Source organism: Aegilops tauschii, chromosome 5 (genome assembly GCF_002575655.3).
Source record: "Aegilops tauschii subsp. strangulata cultivar AL8/78 chromosome 5, Aet v6.0, whole genome shotgun sequence".
Taxonomy (NCBI): Eukaryota; Viridiplantae; Streptophyta; class Magnoliopsida; order Poales; family Poaceae; genus Aegilops; species Aegilops tauschii.
Window position 1 is genome coordinate 358,910,140 of NC_053039.3, and position 19,097 is coordinate 358,929,236.

The window sequence follows — 19,097 nt, forward strand, 5'->3', positions numbered from 1 at the left end:
TGCAGCCGCGGAGGAGGCCGGCCACGGGTGCGTGTGGGGCTGCACGGTGATGAGGCGTCCATGCCGCCACTGGCAGCAGGCGGAGCAGCGCGGAGAGGAGGCGAGGCCGTGGACGCGCTCGGGAGCGGCAGCTGGCAGCAGCGGCCGGCGATGGCGGACTGCTGGTGGCCAGAGCGGAGCGGAGGCGAGCCGGCGTAAAGCTAGATGCTGTGCCATGTATGACCATTATCTGGGTGATTTATGGGGAATACCCGATCATTTTCTGGGGCGTGTCTGACTTGCATCCGAGAGATTTTTATGGGTAGTGTATGGATGGTGTATGACCACGGTTTGACATGCATCTAGCTAGCTTGCATAGATGGTATGCGGAGGAGCGCATTCCGGCCGTAGCAAGGCGCAGCATGGAGGGGAGCAGACGCGAGGCGCGTGGATGGATGCGGCCGACTGAAGTGAGGACCCGCGCGCGGCGCGCGTGCGCGGACGGACAACTGGCGTCGCAACGGTGGTGATGACGAAGGCGGCGAGGCCGACGACGAGGACGCGCCGTCCCGCGCGGCCGCTCCGGGGGCGGGTCGAAGTCGAGCCCCCGAGCGCTACCGGAGAGACGGCGCGACGCCGCGGCGGTGATGGCGAAGATGGTCCCGCCGGACTGCGAAACCAGCAGCAGCGTGGTAGCATAGTAGTAGTACCACACCACGGTGGGCGCCAACTGTCGTGGTATTCTCACGGGGGAGGTGTGAGGCGACAGATGCCACAAGGGCTTAGTGTGAGGGTAAGACTGCTGCTGATAGGCCCGGGAGCGGGTATGCGAGTAGCACGCGCTAGTTTACCCAGGTTCGGGGCTCTCCGGAGAGATAATACCCCTACTCCTGCATGTCTGAGTATCTATAGTATATCTGATACAGAGTTGCTCCTGGAGCTGTATCCAGATGAAGTAGAGCAAGAAGCTAACTAGCTAGTGTGGCACATGAGCATGGCCATGTGTGGCCGTGGGAGTGTGGTGCTCCTACGTGTGTGTGGATGGATGGATGGATGTGTGCCTTATATAGGCATGGCTAGCTTAGCATATAGGCTATGTGGTGGCATGGAAGCAAGGGGGTATGATGGGGTGTCATGCTTGTCCCCTGGGTCATTTCATAAATAGTGTCAGGGGACAAGTGACACTATACATGATGGCATCGAGGTACACCGTCTCGTCTGCGGTATGGCCGCCACGTCGGGGTCTTGTGGATGTCGGGTCGGGCTGCAGTCGGCAGCCGGCTGGTCGGCGCAGTCAGCAGTCGGCAGCCGGCCGGATGAGCAGTCGGACGGGGAGCCGACAGGAGCGGCCGGGCAGTCGGACTGAGGGGCTTTGCTAGCCCCGATGTCTTGAATTATTGTCTCGCCGTATTCGGGGTGTCCGTGCCAATTATTCCGACACATTCCAAATGGGGCTTAGCTAAAACAAGTTTGGTCTCGATATTGCATTGGTAGCGGGTTGTAACAAAATTGTGGTCAACTCTGGCAATCTGAAACTCATAAAGACTATTGAAAATGGAGGTCATTCTGATGAGAATGTGGCAACCATTATTAATGACTGTTATCACCTGATATGCGAGTTCAGCTCTATTACTTCCGAGTTTTGCCCAAAAGAAGAGAATACTGTAGCTCATGAATTAGCTAGATGTTCTTTTTGTAATGAGTGGTTTGAAGATGATCCAATTGAGCTTCTTCCTATGTTGATTAAGCATGTAAACTTGACTACCAGTTAATAAAGAGGAGGTAAAGTTCTAAAAAAAAGCGAAAGGAAGAGAAAATTAAGAAACCCTTTTCATCAAAAAAATATAAAAACGTGTGGATCTAAAATACACTCGGAACCCTTTTCTGCTACCCCATCCGTTTGGGCAGGATTATCCAGGCGCAACAAACCCGCCGGGTGCCACGCGCCGCGCCCTGCGTCAGCCCCGGCCGTCACGCTCTCCCGGCCACGAACCAACCGTACCAACAGTCTCCTCTGAATCCCCTCCGAAAATCCCAAGTCCAGGCCATTAATCAGAGCGCGCCACGTCCGACGCCGCTCCACACACTTCCCCCACCGCCTGCCTGCTCTGCTCTGCTCCCTCCTCCCTCCCTCCCCCGCCCCAAAACCCTAGCCGCCGCAGTCTGCTCCCCATCCTCCGGCGCTCACTCGCTTCCTCGTCGCCCGCGTGATACGCGCGCAGGAGAGCATCCCCCGGGAGCGCGGCCCGCCGCTGTCCCCGGCGAGCCGGCATGGAGGAGAGGCCATAGATCGCCGGCAGGCGCCTCCGCCGCCGCCGGACGCGGCGGCGGAGCAGGCTGGGGGCTCCCAGGAGCTGCAGCTCCCGGCGGACATCGACTGGGAGCGGCTCGACAAGTCGCGCTTCTTCGTCCTCGGCGCGGGGCTCTTCTCCGCCGTCTCGACCGCGCTCTACCCCGCCGTCGTCCTCAAGACGCGCCTGCAGGTCGCGCCGGAGCCTCCCCCGGCGCACGCGGCGACGGGGGCGCGGCCGGGGCTCCCGCCCTCCGCCGCCGCCGCGGCCACCACCATCCTGCGCCGGGAGGGCCCCCTCGCCTTCTACCGTGGCTTCGCCACCTCCCTCGCCGGGACCGTCCCCGCGCGCGCGCTCTACATGGGCGCGCTCGAGGCCACGCGCTCCGTCGTCGGCCCGGCCGCGCTCGGCCTCGGCGCGCCGGAGCCTGCTGCGTCCGCGGCCGCGGGCGCGGCTGCCGGGCTCACCGCCGCCGTTGCCGCGCAGGTTGTGTGGACGCCCGTCGATGTCATCAGCCAGCGCCTCATGGTGCAGGGCAACCCGTGCCCGGCCTCCCGCTACCACGGCGGCCTCGACGCATTCCGCAAGATCGTAGCCTCCGATGGCCTCTGTGGCCTGTACCGCGGCTTCGGCATGTCCATCCTAACCTACGCCCCCTCCAATGCCGTGTGGTGGGCGACTTACTCACTGTCACAGAAGATAATCTGGAGCGGAATCGGCTGCTACCTCTGCGAGTACGGTGTGGGTGTTCAAGAAATCGATGATGGCGACGGTGAAATCTCATTGCAGCCAAGCTGCAAGACACTCATGGTGGTGCAGGGAACGAGTGCCGCGATAGCCGGTGGCGCCGCGGCGCTTGTGACCATGCCGCTGGACACCATCAAGACCAGGATGCAGGTCATGGACGGCCAAGGCGAGCCAATCACCATTGGGCGGACGGTGCGGGAGCTGATCAAGGAAGGCGGGTGGGGCGCGTGTTACAGGGGCCTCGGCCCGAGGTGGGCGTCCATGTCCTTGTCTGCCACCACCATGATCACCACGTATGAGTTCCTCAAGCGCCTCTCGGCGAAGAAGGGGCAGGAGAGTGGCGTTCCCTGACTTCTGATGGCAAGTATAGATAATGCAAATTAGGTTCCTTCCCTTGGTTTGTTTAGTTCTTTTCCACAGCTTATCTGATCTTTCAGGTGTTGAAAAGAAAATGGTGATCAAGTGTGTGTACATAGTGTCTTAGTTTGTAACTCCAAATCAATCAACGAAATCCACTTTATTTCTGGTACTTTGCTTCTGCTGCTTAATCACATTTTAGCTTGTGAGTCTTGGCAAGTAGTAATTCACTTGCTTGGAACCAATCATCCAATGGTATCACCGCTTCAGCGTGCACCAAGCAGGTTTCATGTCATTCCTTTCCTTCTCTATTTGTTTCATTTTCTGGTTCTGATCATGAACTGCATGGCACATCAGGAATCTGAATACTTCAAGTGACAGATAGACTGACTGTAGCGTACAATTGACCATTCCATACATGGTCACGAGCGACAGGCATATATGGACAGGTACGCTGTACAGGTGATCTCATACACAACTGGGCACTGCTGCAGTAACCTGATATAGTTATAGTCCTAGGAAAACTGAAGATCTGTTTAGCCCTTTTGTCAGTTTTTCCCTTTCAAACTTCTGTCTTTTTTCCATTCGAAAATAGGAGGCCTAATAAGAGTCTTCTCTTGGAATAAACAAGTACGTACTAGATGATGTTCCAACTACCTACACCACTTTGGTTACAAATGGCATGCAAATCCCATATATTGATAATGGTTAACCACTTGTATATGACGTCTAGCCGGTGTGTTTTATCTGTTGTTTATGCTATCATTTTCTTGTAGTGGCCAGAATTAGGTAGCTTTCTTTCCATAGCTCTGTTTCTTTTCTAGTGTTAATTGTCTTTGGTACTTCTTTTATTTATGCCTCTGGCTCTTGGTTTGCTCAAGTGTAAATATCACTGTTAATTATATTCCTGTCCTATTACCCGTGGTCTAAGTCAGCTGGGAGAGAGAGGAAGAAAATTTGGAGTTGGAATACTGGTGACATTGTTGAGAATGAGATGATAGGTACATTTGAGTAAAACAAATCGACATATAATATATTACCTAGCTGCAGTTAAAAGTATATGTTCCTTTCTGTAATGGCAAGACCCCGAACGTCAACATGTATGTTTACAAATAGTAAAAGAATGTGTTGCTTTCTGTTCTGTCTAATTACTAGAGTTGCAACATGCAATCAATGAAATCACTTCTCTCCTAGGTATTTTGCTCTTTTTCTTAGTACCACTGGACTCCTGGAGCTGCATTTATATAGCACTAGCACTGAATCAAGGTCTCCTATCCTTACCTTAAAAAGTTTCTTATCCGCCGAATCTAGGATGGATATGTGGTTATTGACTTATTGGCAAATGAGAATGACTTAAAGTGGCTTGGATGGAGAATAATCATGCCATGGAAGAACTTTCTCTGTCTTTACTGAGCTCAAATGAATTAATTAGGCTAACCAAAATGATTATCCTTCTGAGCCGATACTCTACCTTACTACCTTAGATTCACTCTGGTTGCCATATGCCGCGTCAACATGAGTACTAGTAATTGCTTCAGTGAGGGTTTTAGGATAGGTTTATTTATTTATGTTGACCAGAAGGCATGCGATTTGTGCTTGTAATTATGGTAACAGGCATTCGGCTGGCCCGCCTATCCCTGATGGCGAAAGCTAGCTCATTGGAGTTAGGCGGGACTTTCGCATCCACAAATTCTGGACGTGCAGCAAGATATACTTCTTATCCATCGAAGGAAGAGTTTATTGGTCACTCACGGCATAGTGATCTCACCTAAAAACGAGGTCACACAAACAAGACTCGTCTGTCTATATGTCAATCGGCCAGACGAGGAGTGGGAGGTGGAGGTCTCATCGATGGTCCTATCAGCGTGTATGTGATCACTAATCAGGAGCAGCCGCTCGCTTTCTCTAGTGTTTTCCTTGGCTAGGTGAGACAAGACAAATGGTATCGAAGCAACCGGTTGGTTTTGTTTTCCAGGAGCCAGAAAAGTTCCAGGATTCCAGTCGGGGAATCGGTCTTGGCAAACTATAGTTTCAGAACATATGTTTTTTTTTTCTTGATAAAGAGCGATTTTATTATCTCAAAATGTAGCATCAAACGGATACAAATCATTATAAGTAACACTAGGCCTCTGCATGACTAGTATGCATACAATCAAACCCAAAAATCTGATAAAAAGACATAAAATAAAACTGACAAATCGACAATAGTAGAGTCCTATAGACCGACACTATGCTTATGTCGGAAGAGGTGGTAGATAAATCCGTAGGTTATGCTGTCATATATGTTGGAAAAAACCCTCCATAGCCACCTGCTTCAATCGTGTACACATCGTCTTGAATAGCGGTTGGTACTTCGCTTGTTTAGCATAAACCATGTACAAAGCTAGTGCGTACGATGAAAAATAACTTGCAGAGAAAAAGCATTTTTGTCATTAAAAATCAAATCATGTCTACATAACCAAAACCAAAGCGACCAAATTAAGGCACACGCTCCCATCCTTATTACCGTCTTGAACCTATTTGGAATACCGTTCAATTAATGACCAAAAATATTGGCAACACTTATGGGTGGATACAAATTTAAGGCTATTTTGGATGCCTGATCATGTAGAACGTGTAAACTTACATTGAAAAAGAGGGGTGTGAATGTCTCGGTACAAAAACAACACTTCTTACTCCCTTGCCAGTTGCGTCGAGCGAGGTTGTCTCTGGTAAACACAACTCCCCCATAAAGATATCACATGAAGATTTTCACTTTTAGTGAAATCTTGACTTCAAAATTTTCTTGCTATTAGTCACTGGTCCCTCCGAATGAGTGAGCGCATTGTACATAAAGTTTATAGTGGAAGATCTTGATATAGTAAGGTTTCAGTGAAATACATCTCGGCCTTGTATCAGGTTAATTGAATCTAGCCGGAATAAAAGGTTATGCCATGCCACAAGTTGGGGGCCAATCAAATCCCACCTAAACAAAATACTCGACGGCGATGAATTGAGCACCTGCACAATAGTATTTTTCTTGTCATGGGCAATGTTGTACAAGATTGGATATTGTTCTCGGAGACTGGCATTGCCAAGCGAGATGTCTTCTCATAAATGAATCTCTGACCCGTCCTTTACCGCGAAAGATCCAAAGCGAAAGAGAGATTTTTACTGCCATTAGCCAGCCCAAAAATGCGAGTCGCCAGGTTTTCAGAATGCCTACACACTGCCTTTTGGCCTAGATACTTGTCGCGTAGCATAGGTTGTCAAACACCATCCTCAGTAAGAAGTTTAAACAATCATTTACTGAGCAAGGTCTCATTCTTGACCTGCGGGTCATGAATTCCAAGCCACCTTGGTCTTTCAGCCTACAAACCATGCTCCATTTGGCCAATCTATATTTTTTCTTTTCACCATCTCCTTGCCAAAAGAATCTCGATTTAAAATAGTCCAGTCTTTGCAGGACCCTTTTTGAAAGTTGGAAGAAACAAAGCATGTAAAGAACCATGTTTGTGAAGACAGAGTTAATCAAAATCAGCATTCCTTCCACTGAGAGCAGCTTGCCTTTTCAAATGCTCATCTGTTTCTCTAGACGCTCCTCTATATGCTTCCATTCCGCAATAGTGATGCGCCGATAATGAATCGATATTTCCAGATATTTAATCGGGAATTGGCATGTGCGCAACCAAATAGATCGGCTGCTGGAAAATGTAGTAGAAAAAAAAATCCTATACAAACATCCAGAAACAATATGAAAATGCATATAGATTTAAATCAACGATTGTTACCGACTCCGAAGCGCAAGGAAAGGTAGATCGTATCAGCGTGTATGTAATCACTAATCAGGAGCAGCCGCTCGCTTTCTCTAGTGTTTTGTCGTCGCTAGGTGAGACAAGACAGATGGTATTGAAGCAACCGGTTGGCTTTGTAGAATGGACAAAACTCTAAACAAAGACACCTTCGTGAGGCGTAGGCTTTTCAGGAGCCAGAAAAATTCCAGGGTTCCAGACTTCCAGTCGGGGAATCGATCTTGGCAAGCTACAGTTTCAGGGCGGATGGTATCTCTACTCTTCACGGTGCGCCCCTAAAACCAAAACAAACGCTCATCCCTGACCGCCAAATCAGATGTTGTATCCGTCCGTGGATAGAGAGGACTAGTTCATACATAGTGATGCGAGCGCCGGCTATTCAAAATTGTCCCTTAAATGTTCATTCAGGTTGTCAATTTAAAATTCAAATGCGTCTCATCTAATCACATAGTGTCACAATCAAAAAAAGACAAGTATGCATAGTTTTTATATGCCCCATAACAAAAGATTATCAGCCCGGAAGTCCCTGCAAAAAATTGGATTTCCTACCCTGCCAGACCGGCCATCCTTCTGCCGCCGCCGTCTTCTCGGACGCTTCTGCCTCCGCCTCTAGCCACTAGTAGAAAACGAAGCTTTATCACTGGTTCGTAAGGGCCTTTAGTGCCGGTTCTGCAACCGGCACTAAAAAGTGGAGACTAAAGCCCCCCCCCTTTAGTACCGGTTCGGCATGAACCGCCACTAAAGGCCCACCACGTGGCGTGAGCTCGCGCTGTGGTATGGGGGACCTTTAGTACCGGATACTAAAGGTTTTTTTTTTGAAAATTTTGGAAAAAAAGTTGATTTTTTTTATTTTCAATTTTCTGAATTATTTGATAATTTAGTCTCTAATCACCCCTCTTAACTACTCAAGTGTGGATCACTCATTCCAAATCGTCTAACTTCCCGACCGGTCACCCATCCTCTCACTCCCCCAGCCTAAGCACGCTTAACTTCGGAGTTCTATTCCCTCTACTTTCCAAGTCTGCACTTGTTGTTTTCCTGACAAATGTAAGCTGACAATCCTATTAACCCTCAGCAGTTTAGCTTGAGCATTAGGTCACACGTTTCACCGTTTGAGTTTGAAACTATTATTCTAAAAAAACAGTAATTATTTAGTAACACTAATATTTTTTGAATAAGTTTGACCAGATTTGACCAAAATTCAAAAAATTGAAATAATTATTTAGTAACACTAATACTCTTGAATAATTATGTAGTAACATTAATACTTCTTGAATAAGTAGTTTGACCAGATTTAACCAAAAAAACTGAAATTTGAGCATATCTTTTTTTCCTTTTGGCATTTGAGGATTCTAAAAAATTGCAAACAGGTCATAGGCTGTCAAAATCATATGCGGATTTTCGTGCTGAATTTTTTGATATATTATAGGTTTTTTCTGACATCGTATGCAAAAGTTATAGCCGTTTTACATTTTCCCTACACTTTTTGCAAAACATGTCCAAATTGAACTTTTCAAATTTTCCTAACTAGTAGATGTAGTAATATAACTACCTCTCGAAGGATTTTATTTTTTGAAGTTTTTATCATTTTCTTTTGATTTTTTCAAAACTGAAATGGCGATACACGGGGGGGGGGGGGGGGGGGGGAGTAGAGTTTGAAAATTGCCCTATAGTCCCGGTTTGTGTCTCCAACCGGGACTATAGGTCAGACCCCTTTAGTCCCGGTTCATGACACGAACCGGTACTAAAGGTTAGCCCTTTAGTACCGATTTGTGCCACGAACCGGTACTAAAGGTGATCGTGGGGCCCCGGCCTGACGCCAGCCTGCCACCACCCCTTTAGTACCGGTTCGTGGCACGAACCGGTACTAAAGGTTCAACACGAACCGGCATTAATGCATAGCCGTTCGAACCGGCACTAATGGTACCATTAGTACCGGGCCAAAATCAAACCGGGACTAATGTGTCTGACATTAGGTCCTTTTTCTACTAGTGAGCTGATCCTTCTACCGATTGAACATCTAGAAACGGACGGCTCACATGATCATCCTTACATCGTCATCCAAATTATCATTTTCAAGGTTAACATCTTCGCCTCCTCCAAAGCAGCTGTGATCTGAACCTTCTTCTATTCGAGCATGGACTTCTTCTCTTCAAGGTTGAGCTTCTTCTCGGTCGCCGCCATCAACATGTTAAACATCTTGGCCTTACATGCCTCATTGATGTCGAAGGTCTTGACATATGCCTCCTTCTTCGAAGATGTTCTCGAACATGTTCTTATCTTGGCCACCACCCCTTCTCGCTTCGTCTTCTCCTACTCCCACTTCTTTCTTCGGAACCTTGTTCTAACCTTCTTGAGTGGCTCTTTTGTTTGTTCGGTTGGATCACCCGTTTCTTCCTCGGTGCTCATGTCGGCGGTCTTGACGGAGTTGGCAATGAATACATTTCACTTGGGTTGTCCATTCAACTTCAACCAACAATGCATGAGAATGAAGTTCTTCTTCAACTTCAAGAACAAATTGCACGCACGGAAAGGCTACAAATTAAAACATTGTAAAAAAATTGCATATCCGATCCACCTAAATGACCAAAGCATAGAGCATATCCAGCTAACAAATTGCATATTATGATCAACACACTTACTTGCTCGGAGAGTTCAGGTAGCTGCAATACTTGGACAAGAGTTCTTCTATAATGTTCCATTGATGGTTGAGAGGCTTCACCAAACGGTTGTGGATGAGTTTGTCGGTGCAGGGCTCGAAATGCTCGTACTCATGGAACCAAGTGTGAATGTTGTCTCAAAATATTGACCTCTTTTGCTCCGTGCCATGGATTGTATCGATGCTAGTGGACAACCACACATCACACAACAACTCGTCATCCTTCATGTTGAAGCTTTCTCCTGTATCATTTTTTTATCAACAACAAATTCATCTGGATCAGGGTCGACGTCGTCGGCCTCCTCTTGCTTCTGCTGCCCGGTAGCCCAATCCGGTTGCGTGCCTGACTGGGTGTACGTGCCCGGTTACGTGCCCTGCTGGGTGTACATGCCGTACTGGGTGTATGTGCCCGGCTGCATGGATTCCAAGTCATCCACCTGCCCGTCCTCGTAGCAGCCTGCGCCTCCGCCTTCGTCGTGGATCATGTTAACCTTCTTCCTGCCTGCATCATCGCCCGCCGGCTCGCCCGCTTGAGGCATACCGACGAACAACATGCGGGCACCGAGTTGCTCCACGCCCAACGTCTGCGGCCGGACAAGCTGCGGTGATCGAGAGACTGAGAAAAGCAGCGACGTCGCGTTGACGTTGACGCAGTACGGCACGTGCCCGGCGGCGGATGCCGCGGACTGCCTACCGAGATGTTGGGCGACATAGAAGTAGGGAGCCTTGTATTGCTATGGCCAGAGCAGCGACGACGACGGCGCCCCACGTCCCTGGGCCTGCCCTGCACCACGCCCACCGTCGATATGTCCTCGCCACGACCACCACCACCCCCGGCCTTGTGCTTCTTGAGCGGTGCCGCCTTTGCCTTCGCTTTGAGGCGGCAATTTTGTCGTGTCGTCGAGTTGATCTTTTAGGCGGCCACGATTGCCGGATCCTCTAGCAGTGTTGTCTCCGGCAGCTTTTCGTACGGGTCCATGCGACGACGGCGGCGCAAAAGAGCGGGAATTGGGGTGGAGAGCGGCAGGATGGTAGAGGAGGAAGGCTGAGAAAGGGGGATTTTGTTGCGGAAACAGTGTTGCCAGCTCCAAATGTGCGGGTTCCGCCTCAGTTTTGGGTGGTCCGGGGGTGTCGTAGTCCTACCTAGCTGGTTCCAAACTCCTGCAAAGTCTCTCTGATTTGGCTCCAGTTTGCGCGAAAATAGAAGTCCGGACTGGTCCGCGGACAGATGCGGGGTTTAGACTGCTCGGTCCGAACGGATGCGGGAAGTTTGAGGGTTGGAGATGCTCTAACAACTCCTTAACCTCGCACACTCCTACACTAATTGCTGCTGCTCCCGCTCCCCAGACAGGTGAGAATGTACTTATGTACAGCATGGATCAACACAGCTAGCTCATGGCGCATCAGGCTCTGCTTTAGCCTCTTTTTATAGACATCAGACACTATTCTCTGCACGGCGCAGTTTCAGGATCAAGCACTAAATTTCTGGCACTTCTCGTCTGATATTATTACCGGAATTTCAAATTCCCACCTTGGCGTGCCACGCCACCGTCGCCTTCTACCACTCCGGCGATGGGCACACGCCTCCATCCTTCCGCCACCTACCCACCGCCGCCTTCCAATGCTCGAGATGGCGGCGCCTCCCCTCCTTAGCCCGCGCTACGGCAGCTGCCTCCATGCCACCGCTCATCCACGTCAACTCGATACACCGTCAATCATCCAGGCATCAAAGTCCTTGTTTGGTCTAGTGCTCTAAATCTAGATGGGTTCAGAAACGATCTTCGTTAATAGCAAGATCATGTTCATTTTTTGGACAAAGATATGTAAAACTTCAGAAATCGTTAACTTGCAGACACTGAAACTGCAGATAAAGCACTGTTTTCCATAGTAAAGCCCTTCTGTTCAGAAATATATTTTACTAGCTTCAAATTTTCATATGCTACTAGTCGTTACAACGAGGAGCTTAAGAAAGCGTGCTCTTGAATCTTGGCAGCTTACTGAAACTTCCGAGACGTCGACTACCTGAAGCACCGTTACCTGAGCAAATCAAACGAGACATGCCATTGAGCCAATGCATCAGTTGTTTGTTACTCAAGCAGTCCAGGGACAATGCAGTAGCATCTTAACATTGACTGAGAACCCCTCGTCAGCACAAAATATGATTCGGTGCAGCTTTCCCCCCTTCGATTCCCGACGATTCTATGCTGGGTAATGCTCATGCAAAATCACAAGTCTTGATATTTCCAGATCAAACCCAAGCTCATACACAACCATGTGACTGAATTCGATTCGATAATACCATTGATTCAGAACCATAGCTGTCTTCTGCTACTCTTACGATGGGTCATGCGTTCTGCTGCACAATGGAGACCCCTATGTTCCATACAGCGCTAACAATTACAGCAGCAGACTACACAGAGCCCAACGCCTATAACTTCAAATTCTGGTACATCTCCAGAGATGAATACACACAATAAAAAATGTCCATTGCCACACATGAAACTACTCCCTCCGTTCCCAAATATTTGTCTTTCTAGTCATTTCAAATGGACACAACATACGGATGTATATAGATATATTTTAGAGTGTAGATTCACTCATTTTGCTCCGTATGTAGTCACTTGTTGAAATCTTTAGAAAGACAAATATTTGGGAACGGAGGGAGTAATAAATAATAATGTCATGCTGTTGATGATTAAATTTGTTTCAAACACAAACAGAATAACTGAACCGTTTGACACTCTCGTATGAACTACCCAGACTAGTTGCGATGATCACTGAGAACAAGTAAAGAGAAATGATGATCCTCAACTTACAAGGACTCATAAAGCAGCACAGTTTGGCTCCATCTCAACTAGTCACTGATGAAGGATTATCTGCGGCGTCTTGCCACCGGTCCTCTTCATTGCGCTCTCCATCTCGCTTACTATCTCTGTGGTTATTCCTTCCCCAGCCTTGTCATCCAACGTCAAATGCACCTCTTTGAGCTTTGCAACGTTTTCTGCACCAAAGAGCCCCTCCAGTATGTTAAACCGTAGCTCAAGCCTTTCCAGCTCTGGCATGGCTTGTCCTGAGAAGATGAGTGATGGCAGGAGAGGAGCAGAGAAGCAAAGGAGTTTAAGGCTCTTAAATCCTCCATCTGGGACTGTGATCTCCCCTCCGCAGCAGGGCAACAGCTTGTTTTTTGCAAGAATGGTCAGTGTTTCTGGGTCCTGTTTTTCTGCTCTAAACGAAAAGGAAAAGGTGAGAGAAAACAGCGCCTCCAGATCACTAAGCTGCTTCAAGTTATCCGTCCGGAGAGCTGTTATTGAAAGGGTTAACTTCTTGAGAGAACTGAGTTGTTTGATCCAGCAGGGGAGCTTAACTATCTTGCCAGATAACTCAAGGGCAACAAGGAATTTCGGAGGGGATGACAGATCATCCAGTGATTTAATAAACTCGGATGACTCGTCGTCAATCACCAGGGTTTGTAGAGAGTAGCCACCAAGGTACTCAATAGAAGAGCTCAACTCTTTGAAACTCGGATCATTCTTCGTGGCTTTAAGCTTGTAGATGGCAAGCTTCCTCAGCTCGGTCAAATGATGAAAGTCCGCAGACCCCCCAGCGATTTCAATCCCTGAGAGTATGCGCAGGGCCTTCATCTTCTTCTTCTTCAACTCTTCAGGAAGCTTCAGTGCCACACGTGTTGTTTTATCCCCACCAAGTATGTTAACCAACCGTTCAAGCTGGCATATGGTATTAGGCAACTCAACAACATTTGTCCCCCTTATGTCCAGAGTCTCAAGGTTCTTAAGCTTTCTGATCCTCTCAGGGAGCTTTTTAATGTCAGTTTTTCGAAGGCTGAGATACTTGACATGAAGCATTTTGCATATCTCCTCTGTATGGTGCTGTTTGAACCCCGTGCAGCCTTCAAGGTCCAGGACCTGTACAATTCCAAACTTGAATGAACGAGAAGGTAGCTGGTTGTTCAAACTCCCAAACATGGTCACTGACCGGACATGAGATAAGTTCATCTTCTCTGTATCCTTTGAACGTTTGGAATCGCTGCCTTGGAGGGACAACCGACGGACCTTGCTGGTAGGAGGCTGCATGACCCAACTGCCGCCAACCACAGTGATGAAGTTCTCTTCACTTGCCTTTGCTACGATGTGCTCAAGAACCATGTCGTGGACTATGCACTTCTTCACCTTGCCATTACTGCTGTGCTCCGCTGCTCGGATGATCTTCCTCCTTATGAGATGATTGAAATATGTCTCCGCGACATCTTCCACACTCAACCCCTGCTTCTCACAGACGAAGCCTTCGGCTATCCATCGCCTTGTCAAACGCTTCCTGCTGATTCTGTGGCCCTTCGGAAATATGCTCAAATACAGCGAGCAAGTCTTGATTTCAGCAGGCATGTCATTATAGCAATGGCTAATGATCTTTCCCACTTCTTCCTGGGTAAGCTCTTTCCCACCAGCTTTCGCACGATCTTTTCCAGACTCTGGAAATATGGAATTGCAAAGATCCAACCATTCCTTCTCCGATTTGCGTGAATTGCAGGCCACATAACCAGCCATGATAACTATGGCCAACGGCAGCCCTCCACACATCTTCCAGACCTTATCTGGAATAACATCTTTGCTACCTTCAGGTTCAGAGACAGCTTGGTTAGGTAATTCAGCGGGTTTGTTGCCATCAAGGGGATCATGTCTAATAGCATCTTCACTTCCTTTGGACTCCAAGAAAGCCTGCCAAAATAACTTCTCAGATTGCTCATCACCAAGACCTTTAACTCTACGAATGTCACCTTCTCCTCTTCGTGTTGTAGCAACAGCATGAAACCGTGTAGTAACTATTATTCTGCTGTCCTTATTTTCGGGAAGTGCATTTATAATATTGTCCAATGTTGTTGCAGACCACACATCATCAATTAAGATCAAGTAACTGCAAAGAAAAGAAAATAGAAGTGAGATCAAGTAACTGTCCAGCAGTAACTATAACATCTTTTCTGATCTGAATCAAAGCAGCGTTAGTTTGTAATTCTACTCTGCAAGGACAGACACTGCATTGGCTTAAATTACTGAAATTCCAGTACCAGTGCTTAGGGTTTATATAATGAAATAATGTCAAAAACTGAACTTGTACTAAAGCTTTATCTGAAATTTTCAGTGTCCTTCTAGTCACCAAATAAAACTGTGCATGCAATTGGTGAACATGAACACCGAAAAATGGGGTTCACAACCAATTTGCACATATCTTAAACTGCTCAATAGAGATAAACATAGGTACAAATAACCCTATTCTGAAGTATTCCCTCTGTAACGAAATATTAGACGTTTTTTGGTGTAGCTGGCTACAAAAAAACATCCTACATTTTGTTAGAGGGAGTATTACTTAACATGAAAAACTAAAAACCATGTACAAAATACGAACATGAAGTCAGATAATAATAATAATAATAATAATAATAATAATAATAATAATAATAATAATAACAGGGAGTATATGTCAATTATGTTGACTGTCACTATCTGAGTAGGAGTACATATTAATGATGCACATACATGTGGACGAGCCCAACATGCAAATTGAACTGTCATGTTCGGTATGAATGTTACCAAACAGGTCAGCATTATCCGGCATCCCTGATGAATTTGTTGTACGAAGTTACCTGTTTTCCTTGAAGTGCTCCTTGAGGTCTTTCTTGAGTAGATCCAGCTTTGCCCTGTCTTCCTCGGGGATGCCGGCGCCGCCGCAGCACTTGGCCATGACGGCTGACGCGCCTCGGCTGATGTGACCCCGTATACCTTTGATGGCTGCTGTGATACCGCTCTCGGCTGAGCTGCTTTGCTGCTTCTCATTGCTTGCCTGCGGCCTGACTTGACCGTCGATGCTTCTGAGAATGCCCCCCAGGTCTGAGATCTGAGACACCGTGACCATGGCCCGGTGGTGGAATTTGTCCCCAAATCTCCTGTACAGGGCCGTTGCAATGGCGGTCTTCCCCACCCCGCCGAACCCAACGATGCAGGTCACCGGCTTCTCCAGCTCCCGCATGTGCTCCTCCACCCCCACCGGACCCTTAAACGCGACAAGCTGCAGGCTCTCCTCCTGGTTGTCAGCGGCGTCGAACCCAACGGCAGTGCCGCGAGTGCCCGTGGGGGCTCCGCCGGCGCCGGTCCCCGGGTTGTTGACACCGTAGCGGTTGCGCCGCTCGCCGATCTGCTGCGCCCGCATCTTGAGGACGGAGATCCGGCTGGCGACGTCGCGGCGAGGCCACCACGTGAGGACCTCGTACACGCTGTTGACGAGGAAGTAGCAGCAGACGTCGGAGCGCAGGCCGTGGAGGCGGTCGGCGGAGTCGTCGATGCAGTCTTCAATGTCGTACGTGATGTCGCGGATCTGCTTCATCCAGTCGTCCATCAGGTCGTCGTGGCCGTGGCCGTGGCCCTTGCCGACGGCACGGAGGAAGGATTGCATGGTGCGTAGCTCGTCGTTGATGTACTGGAGGTCGCCGTTGACTCCCCTGTTCAGGGTGTACTCCTGGGAGAGAAGGCCGCCCAGCTTGCCCAGGAGGGACTTCATCGTCGCCTCCGACGCGCCCACCACAAGCTCCATGGCTAGGGAGTGAGGTCTCTGGATAATTTTGGTGGATAGAAGAAGAAGAGAGAGCCGACGGTGAGCGAGGTGTCAAGGATTCGTTGTTGCTGCTGCCTTCTTCCTCTTGAGGGTGGCCAGAGCAGAGAAATTTCCAAGGTAGGAGATGGCCACAGCTTTTGGCTCTCGGGCACTCGTGCGCGAAACAAAAAATCGTAATGTTACCCGGCGACCGTTCCCATTTTCGCAGCTCCCACCCTTCCCTACCGTTTGATCTGGTCGCAATCTTGAAGCCACATCAGTTTCACCGATTCGTTCGCAGTTTTGCCGCTCCCAGGAAACAACCTCAGCAAGTTACCCCTCTCGCCGCTATCCTCACTCTCTCACCCCCCCCCCTTTACACCCACACACAAAGAAATCTCCCCCGCCGTGGCTAGGCTCTTGCGGCGAGGTGCTATGGCGGCAGCGGATCCCGGCTTTTTCTCCACGCGTGCGGTGCGGGCAGAGGTGGGTTGGGCTCGAGGCGGTATTGGTGGTCGGCGTCGTGGCTATAGTGGCCAGGGGGCGTGATGGTGGTGGCAAGGGTCGTGCATTTAGTTGTCGTCGTGGGGGTTGCGTGTCGCGGTCACCGGATACATGTTGGTGGTCGACGGGGGCGCGGTGGTGTTGGTCCAGTGCTAGGCTTCGTCGACATCTCCTTATGAGGTGTTTGTTTCGTGGATTTATGCCCGTTACCTGTTTACACCGTAAACGGAAGACGTTACAGGTGTTTGGTATGTGTGCACCGTAATGGGCTTCTTCCGCAAACAAGTCCAATCCAATAATCAATCGGTGCCGCCCACCTCCTCCTGGTAAAGGTTGCATTACCCCTCCCCCCCGGCACGAACGATCCTCTCCTCCATGTCAAGCGTCGCCGCCTCACCGATCCCCTCCTCCTCTTTCAGCACCACCATGATCGATTCCCTCCTCCTCCCCACGATCCCTTCATCCTCGCCCAGCGGCACCACAACCCCTTCTCGCCAGCCATTGAAGACGCCGACCTGCATCAGAGCTCTGTTGACGCCGACGAGGATGGAACGTTGAAGCAGCCCACATGGAGCAGCAAGGCTCGTCTCCAGATTTCTATGCCTCCTTCCCCTCCTCCATCAAGCTTCTTCCGCAAATCTTATGTGATTTGGGTTACTGGTCCACCTGCCCATCTATTCTATGGTGCTGATCTGTTTCTTGATCTATTCTATCGACTTACTTCCATTACATTGCCCAACCAAACAAGTTTTGACTTCTCCATTACGGAGCTATTACAGCCTGTAAGTTGATTCCCTTTACGTTTACATTACCACTCCTTGAAACAAACACCTCCTTAGTGTTTTCCCCGTGCGCACTGCCGCCACAAGCCATCCCCAGGCTACCGTGGCGTGGCTGTTGGGGAACGTTGCATAGAAAACAAAAAAGTTATACGCACACGCAAGATCTATCCAAGAAGATGCATAGCTATGAGAGGGGGAGAGCATCTAAATACCCTTGTAGATCGCTAAGCGAAAGCGTTTATCACGCGGTTGATGTAGTCGTACTCTTCGCGATCCGATCATGATCCAACCGATCTAGTGCCGAACGGACGGCACCTCCGAGTTTAGAACATGTGCGGCTCGATGATGTCTCCTCCTTGATCCAGCAAGCGGGAGAGGAGAAGTAGATGGGATCACAACCAACACAACAATGTGGCGGTGATGGTGGTGGTGGAGCACCTACAGCGCTTCGCTAAGCTTCGCCGGGACGAGGCGGTGGAACTACGGAGTAACGGGAGAGAGAGATAGGGCGCCAAGGGCTTGGTGTATCCTCTTGGGGCGCCCCTCCCCTCTATATATAGGTGGAGGGGCGTGGGAAACAGCCCCTCCAAGCCCTAGGGCGCAGCTAATGGGGAGAGGACTTGGACTCCAAGTCCAATCATATTCCTACTAGGACTCCTTCCTTTTTTGCCTTCCCTAGCCACATGGGCTTTTGAGGACTTGTGCTGATGGAAATATGCCCTAGAGGCAATAATAAAAGTTTTTATTATTATATTTCCTTATTCATGATAAAGGTTTATTATTCATGCTAGAATTGTATTGACCGAAAACTTAAATACATGTGTGTAAACAAATACCGTGTCCCTAGTGAGCCTCTACTAGACTAGCTCGTTGATCAAAGATGGTTAAGGTTTCCTAACCATGGACATGATTTGTCACTTGATAACGGGATCACATCATTAGGAGAATGATGTGATGGACAAGACCCATCTGTTCGCTTAGCATATGATCGTTCAGTTTATTGCTACTGCTTTCTTAATGTCAAATACATACTCCTTCGACCATGAGATCATGCAACTCCTGGATACCGGAGGAATGCCTTGTGTGCTATCAAACGTCACAATGTAACTGGGTGATCATAAAGATGCTCTATAGGTATCTCCGAAGGTGTCTGTTGAGTTGGCGTTAATCGAGATTGGGATTTGTCACTCCGTGTACCGAAGAGGTATTTCTGGGCCCTCTCGGTAATACAACATCACAAGAAGCTTGCAAGCAAAGTGACTAAGGAGTTAGTTACAAGATGATGTATTACGGAACGAGTAAAGAGACTTGTCGGTAACGAGATTGAACTAGGTATGCAGATACCGACGATTGAATCTCAGGCAAGTAACATACCAACAGACAAAAG

At 48.7% G+C, this 19,097-nt stretch overlaps 2 protein-coding genes across 3 annotated transcripts; one reads left to right on the forward strand and one right to left on the reverse strand.

The window, feature by feature from the left end:
* The first annotated feature begins 2,011 nt into the window (after nucleotides 1-2,011).
* On the forward strand, nucleotides 2,012-3,546 carry LOC109773860 (uncharacterized). Its single transcript, XM_020332589.4, has one exon. It carries the CDS (start codon nucleotides 2,631-2,633, stop codon nucleotides 3,366-3,368), a length of 738 nt encoding a protein of 245 aa, XP_020188178.1. The 5' UTR covers nucleotides 2,012-2,630; the 3' UTR covers nucleotides 3,369-3,546.
* Nucleotides 3,547-12,512: 8,966 nt separating this feature from the next.
* On the reverse strand, nucleotides 12,513-16,612 carry LOC109773859 (disease resistance protein Pik-2). Of its 2 annotated transcripts, XM_040390423.3 has the most exons (3): nucleotides 15,481-16,589; nucleotides 14,675-14,753; nucleotides 12,513-14,644 (listed from the first exon to the last, which is right to left on the reverse strand). In XM_040390423.3, exons 1-3 carry the CDS (start codon nucleotides 16,422-16,424, stop codon nucleotides 12,683-12,685), a joined length of 2,985 nt encoding a protein of 994 aa, XP_040246357.1. In that variant the 5' UTR covers nucleotides 16,425-16,589; the 3' UTR covers nucleotides 12,513-12,682. The 2 variants fall into 2 exon arrangements, with proteins under 2 accessions (XP_040246357.1, XP_020188176.1); XM_020332587.4 differs by having other exon boundaries at nucleotides 12,513-14,753; nucleotides 15,481-16,612.
* Nucleotides 16,613-19,097: the final 2,485 nt, after the last annotated feature.

Coding starts and splice junctions, on each gene's coding strand:
- LOC109773860 (XM_020332589.4), top strand. CDS start 2,631: ATGGGCGCGCTCGAGGCCACGCGCTCCGTCGTCGGCCCGGCCGCGCTC.
- LOC109773859 (XM_020332587.4), bottom strand. CDS start 16,424: ATGGAGCTTGTGGTGGGCGCGTCGGAGGCGACGATGAAGTCCCTCCTG. Junction 14,754..15,480: donor GAGCACTTCAAGGAAAACAG/GTAACTTCGTAC, acceptor TTTTCTTTGCAG/TTACTTGATCTTAATTGATG.